Raw genomic sequence first — 6368 nt, 5'->3', positions numbered from 1 at the left:
AGGTCGAGTGTTGTCGAGAAATATAAGCAGAGACGGCGCTCCTTAAAAACAACATCACGCCATGTGTGTGTAGTATTAGGACGTGATGACGTATGTACAACCGGCCAAAGCCCATTTGCCCCCCCCTAAAGGATTGTTTTTGATAAGATGTGGAACTTTGAGTTAACTGCTGTTGAGTAAACCTATAACTTATATTTTACTTGATAAAATAAGACAATATATGCACTCATATGTCGTGCATATATTGTGTTTTACAGTATCTGTAGCTATTAATGTGATGCTCATCATTTTCCAGCCATATTTTTCTGGACCCTGATCATTTCCATCAACCAGCACCTTAATAAGTCACTCTCTCCTTGTGATCTTGAATACACTCTGGTTGAACAAAAATGTTGAATGCAAATATAATAATTGCAGAATTGCAGACTGCTTGCTGTGCCACCTGACTTAATCCAACTGCACCAATACACCATCCCACGCGTCACGTCTGTTTAGGGTTTTTTCGGTGGGTACCACCGGGCCTGAAAAAAATTCTAGGGGAAACACTGAAGAGCCTGTATGCCATTAAGTCCCGATGCCATTACAGTGGCTCCATCATAGCACTGTGCCACTAACTTTGTTTTGCAATCGTAGCTGTCCAACACTTCAAGTACTGAAGCTGCTAGATCATGCGCTCGTTTTCTTTCTGTGACATCCTCAAACTTCAGAAATCTCTCTTTTACGCCGATGTCCACAAATGACAGCTGTGCAGTGTTGCCGAAATCTGTGGTCTCATCCACTAACTGTGACAAACTTGGTGTTGTTGATCTCTTTCTTGATGGCATCATTTAGCTCCTCAGCAATAGCATTTATGAGATCATATATGAATCTTCCCCGATGTTCTCATAAAAATCGTGGCCCCTGGCAAGGTGGTTTCACAAGTCAGCATCGTATTCTGATAGCAGAGACAGTAATTTCAAGTAATTACCTCGATTCAGGGACTTTTTCCCCTTGTCGTGTCCCCTGAAAGACATTACTTGCTGTCCCAAAAATATGACACAATCGATGAGGCGCTTCAGAATGTCCCAGTTCTTTTTCACCCTCTCGTTGTGCAGGCTCGTCTCTCATCTCTGCTGCTCGCAAACACGGCCAGCAAAATAGCTTGTTCCGCTCGGTGCTAGCTGTTTGCCAGTCATAGGGGTCGTAGTTAGCCTCAGTGAAGTGCCGCACAAACCTTTGCCAGCCTTGGTCAGCCCATCCAGCTTAGGTGTAGGTCTTCCTCTTGAAATTATTTCTGTCTTCTCTCCAAATGAGTGCCTTGAAAAAGGCACACGAAGGAGATCAGAAACAGGATCGATAGGTGGTGTGAAAGCAGCGGCCATAGCTTAGTTCACTCACAACGCTCTGAAAAACCCGCCAAAGGTTTCAAATTTGTTGATGACATCAGCGGGGGCTAGCGCCAGACACATCGCTGGGCCTCTGGGGCGCCTCTGGGGCGTCACTATGCATCAAAATTTGATTGGCTGATGACACACGTCCGTTAAAGTTATTATAACCAAATAGGAAATGGCTTCAAGCTAGCAATACTACTAGAGCATGTCCACGGAGCTGTAATGCGTTTAAAGACATATGGAAAATCCAGCTCAGCTTCACAAAAAATAATATTCTTTCTGCAAATGTAATCGTAAAAAGTAATTGAATTCAGACACATTAATTTAATTATGAAAAAAAACAATATAATAACAATAATTATAATTCCTAATGTCTAAATAAGTAATACTTTTTTGTGACATTGAAGTATAGTTATAGTTATAAGTCAAAAAGTCTCATAAATAAATGATAATGAATGCATTTTCACTGGTCTGCCATGTTAGCAAGCTACACAGCTTTTTCAAGCCACCGGTGACAATCAATTTATTGAGAGTGTTTTTTATCGCGATCTCCAATAAAATCATGTATCATCCCATACACACATGCACAACATAACGGAATCAATAAATGGCTCAAATGACCGGTTGTTATTTTTTAAATTTCTAGGACTACATTTCAAAAATAGTTGAAATCCAGTCTAACTATTGGATTGGACTTGTGGAGAGAGAACACGAGGGACACTGGAGCTGGGTGGATGGAACCGACTTCAATTCAACCCCAACGTAAGAGACACACAAAGCTATAAAAAACATGATTGATAAAAATAGTTTTGATATGTTAAACTTCATGTAGCATATCAACTGTTTCTTGTCCTTCCTCCCTCGGTGTTCAGTTTCTGGGATATCGATCAGCCTGACTGTGGCCAGCTTCACTCTTCAGAGAGACGCAAACGCAGGATGTGGAATGATGCAGATTGCAAACTGTTATGTAAATACATTTGTGAAACCAGGGCATGAGATAAAATAAACTTGTCTGAGCTACCGAATGCTCACCACAACAGGTCTGATATATTGGAAAATAATGCGTCAAAGGCCGATGGAAAATATGTTTTTGATATCAGTTTATTAATTTTGACTCACAAAAACAGTACGCAGGCCTTTTTTGGACAATAAAACAGAACTATTAATAAAGTGACACTTGATTCTTAATAAAGACAAACAGTGTGTTTCTCCCTCGGCTTACTTTCAGCAGCCACCGGGAAGGTTTTTTCCTCCATTATAATCTTCCCTGTCAACATGGCTGCTTTCCTGTCGCACTCACAGACGAACATCTCACAGGGAGTGATGTCATCGAAATGACAAGTACAGTGGAGTGAGGCAGAGTGGGAGGAAACCATAGACTGTATATAAGAAATGGACATCGTCATGGTGACATCACCCATTGGTTTGTGTACTACAGTTTTGAAGCCTCGAGTTGGGCATTTCGGCCTAGTGATGGAAGTGACCATGTTTGGACAGTGGAGGAGCTACAGGTGGATCTGACAAACACAAGTGGCAGACATTCGCGTGACGAAATTACATGTAAAGTCAACGCACAGATGATGGATGCAGCAGTAAGATAGTATCTTGCATTTCATACAGAGACCGAACCAAACTATGAGTACAAACCAGAGACTGCTGGCGTATTTCTGCTGAGACGACGTTATTTTCAGTGTTTAAGGAGCAGCTACAGTGTTAGCGTAGCCTAGCTCTAGTCCCAACGCCATTGCCATTATAAAAGTAATTTTCATATCTTCTTGCGGACAGACTTAAACCATGACTTCTGACTTTTTTAAATCGCCGTTACTTCGGCATACATCCGTTTATTGAAATGAAATCACAACATTGTTATTTGATTTCCGAGCATAGCGCTGCCATCCATCAGGCATGTGTCCTGCTATTCACACTGAATACATTTCTATGAAATTCACTGAGCACCTCTGGATTATGTTTTGAACGTTTAGTTTCCCGGTGTATCTGGGACTTCCACAATATGTACAAAGCAGTAACAGTGTTTATTTCAGCCATGAATGGTGAAACATTGTTGGTGTGTACACAGAATTGTGTGTCCAGCCCGGGCGACGTGAAGAAACACAACTGATACTATGACCAAACTTGCGTGAGTAATGTTACATGAAACCTTTGCACACAAAACTGAAACTGCCACAACACCACTAGAGGTATGTCAGAATTCTGTTGTTTTTTTAAATTGGGATTTGAAGGTTTATACCGGATTGTGCTTAAGGGGACTTTCAGAGCAGGAAGCACATACACCATACATTTGTTATACATCTGTACCATTCATGGACTCTACTTCAATACAGAAAACTCCCTCATATTACAACTGTAGATTGGCCCATATTTCTACAGAGTATACAGTGCAAAGGATCATCGCCCTGAAGCACCACACAGCTCGGTTACACAGCACGACGGGACAGTTAGAAATGAACAGACAAAGCAAGTATCTCAAAACTGCCATGCCATCAAAATGTCCCGTATGCTGATCAATCAATCACACATAACTCTCAATGTGATCCTGGGAGGTTTTCTACATCGAAGTACTCCCCGGCTGGGAGGCTGAGCAGACAGATGTGCAATCACATGCATCTTGCAGATGGAGATGTTGACTGTAAAGCTAAAGCCTTATATTGACTCCTTCATTTCAGTGTTGGCTTCAAATCTCAGAACCGCTCTATAGATTATGCAACATGTGCAATGCAAATATGTTTCATTACGTACATATTTGGCAAATGATTTATGTCATGTTGGATCTTGTTGCTTCCTTTTGTGTAAACATAAGACACCCAGCTTGAGTAATGTGCAGTGGAAAGTCGTGGGAACTCTGGCAGGTGCTCACTATTTACACAGCTGTGTTGGCCACTTATTTTTAAAGTAAACTTTTGTTTAAAGAAGGAAAGGCAAACCCCGAGTGAGGACAGGGTGAACAGAAACAAAAACAAATAGATCAGGGAAAATATATATATACCAGATGAAAATTGTGAATAAATCTATTTCCTAACCTGTGAGGGGAGAATAAATGGGTCCTTTACTATTCACCTCATCATTGTATTTACCTGAAAGCTTCCACTACTGACAGGAACCAAGAGGGATTTAGAAATGTAACAAATGGCACTTAACACAAACAGGTCATCATCATCAATATGTTCTATTAAAATAATAATCGTTCTTATAGCTTGTTGTTGTAGGATTTGGCATCAAACTGAGACTCAAGCCCTGACTTGAAAAACATTTTGAAAAATATTGTTCCTATATTGTCCAGACCTCATTTATGATTGGACAGCTGATTTTCATTGACATTTTATTTAATTGACATCACTTCATCATCATAAGAAGCTCATTAGAAGTGATGGTGAAAACAGTTCAATAAAGATTAATTAAAAAAAGTGATTTTGTGGAGTTTAAGCTGTCAGTCTTCTTGCTCACTTTTGACTGCATCTCCTTAGAGATAGCTGGATTTAAAAACAAAACCAGCAGAATGGACTGATTGTACCAGATTGTGTGTTATATTTGCAAACTGACACATTGTAATTGAAGGTTTTAAATACAAGTGGAGTTAAAAACAATTCTCCAGTAGAAACTTTGGAGCATTGTTATCCTAACTTAAAGCCCCCACCCTCTTGTCTCTGTCTTATCTCTGGGTTTCTCTCCCCTCCCGTCATATAAGAGCAGACAAAACCAAACTTCATGTCCTTCCGCCTACAGCCATGGATCTGACTGCTCCGCTGCTGCTGCTTCTCACAGGTAGGACTGAAAAAGCTGCATCACACCTTAAAATGATTGGAAATATATGCCGTTTGTGAAAGTTTGTGAAACTCTTTTATTCCTTTTTTTTTAAACCAACCACAGCTGTCACAATTATCCTGGCCAAAACAATTGCAATATTATCTCGATAATCAGCGAAATGTGTTTAAAACTCCAAACAATTTGCTAATTAACAAATATTATTATTGCGTCACAAATAAGACACCTTTTTTTAGTGAACATCCCCTTTAGTGAAAAGTAATCTTAAATGAGATGATCATAAATCATAAGGTCTCCTCCATAATTAAAGAATAAATTTACTCCCATATATATTTGAATCTTGTATGTTTTAAATACTCTATTTTTCACTTCTCTACTAGCGAGCTAAACAGCTTTTTCAAATCACAATTTTTACAACTATCCTGATAAAGGAAAATTCACCACAATTAACTTGTTGTGAGTGCTTTTTATCCGTGATAGAATCTTCTATCGTCCCATTCCTTATCAAAGAACTTCTGTGTCACTTTTGTCTCAAGGATATGTTTCATCTGATGTATTTATCATGTGTTTGTCTCCATCTTACCAGCTTGTATGGCCAGCAGTGCTATGTTGCCCAAGGCCTTATGGCAGTTTGGGACGCTGATTGAGTGCATTCAGCCTGGTGTTAACCCTCTGAAGTACAACGATTATGGCTGCTGGTGTGGCTTTGGGGGGAGGGGAAGCCCTCGGGATGAATTGGACACGTAGGAAGCAGCCAATTATATTAACCATTTTAAAGGAAGAAAGCACCATGTTTTTCTCAAACCAGCATCCTCTCCTCTTGCATCCTTAGGTGCTGTAAAGTTCATGATAAATGCTATGCAGCAAGCAGAAGGGCCCCTGGATGCACGGCTATTGTTGACCTTCCCTATGTTCTCGTCTATGATTTCACCTGTTCAAATCAACAAGTGACCTGCTCAGGTAAGACACACATGAATGATATGAATATGAATATTATATATATATATATATATATATATATATATATATATATATATACACACACACAGACGCGACTCTCTCCACAGCTACCAACAACAAGTGCCAGGATGCCGTGTGCGAGTGCGATCGGGTGGCAGCTCTCTGCTTTGCTCAGGCCGCATACAACCCTGAAAACAAGAACCTGGATCCCAAAGTCCACTGTGTCGACTAAGTTATACAACCAACCAAAAATACACA

At 40.1% G+C, this 6368-nt stretch overlaps 1 protein-coding gene across 1 annotated transcript; it reads left to right on the top strand.

Annotated features, from left to right (window-relative positions):
* The first annotated feature begins 5066 nt into the window (after positions 1-5066).
* Positions 5067-6363, top strand: pla2g1b (phospholipase A2, group IB (pancreas)). The gene is made up of 4 exons (XM_084024281.1): positions 5067-5150; positions 5737-5893; positions 5983-6110; positions 6218-6363. Exons 1-4 carry the CDS (start codon positions 5114-5116, stop codon positions 6340-6342), a joined length of 447 nt encoding a protein of 148 aa, XP_083880407.1. The 5' UTR covers positions 5067-5113; the 3' UTR covers positions 6343-6363.
* The last annotated feature ends 5 nt before the right edge of the window (positions 6364-6368 follow it).

The sequence above is a fragment of the Eutrigla gurnardus genome (genome assembly GCF_963514095.1).
Source record: "Eutrigla gurnardus genome assembly, chromosome: 13".
In the NCBI taxonomy this organism is placed as follows: domain Eukaryota; kingdom Metazoa; phylum Chordata; class Actinopteri; order Perciformes; family Triglidae; genus Eutrigla; species Eutrigla gurnardus.
This window is presented reverse-complemented; position numbering and strand designations above follow the sequence as displayed.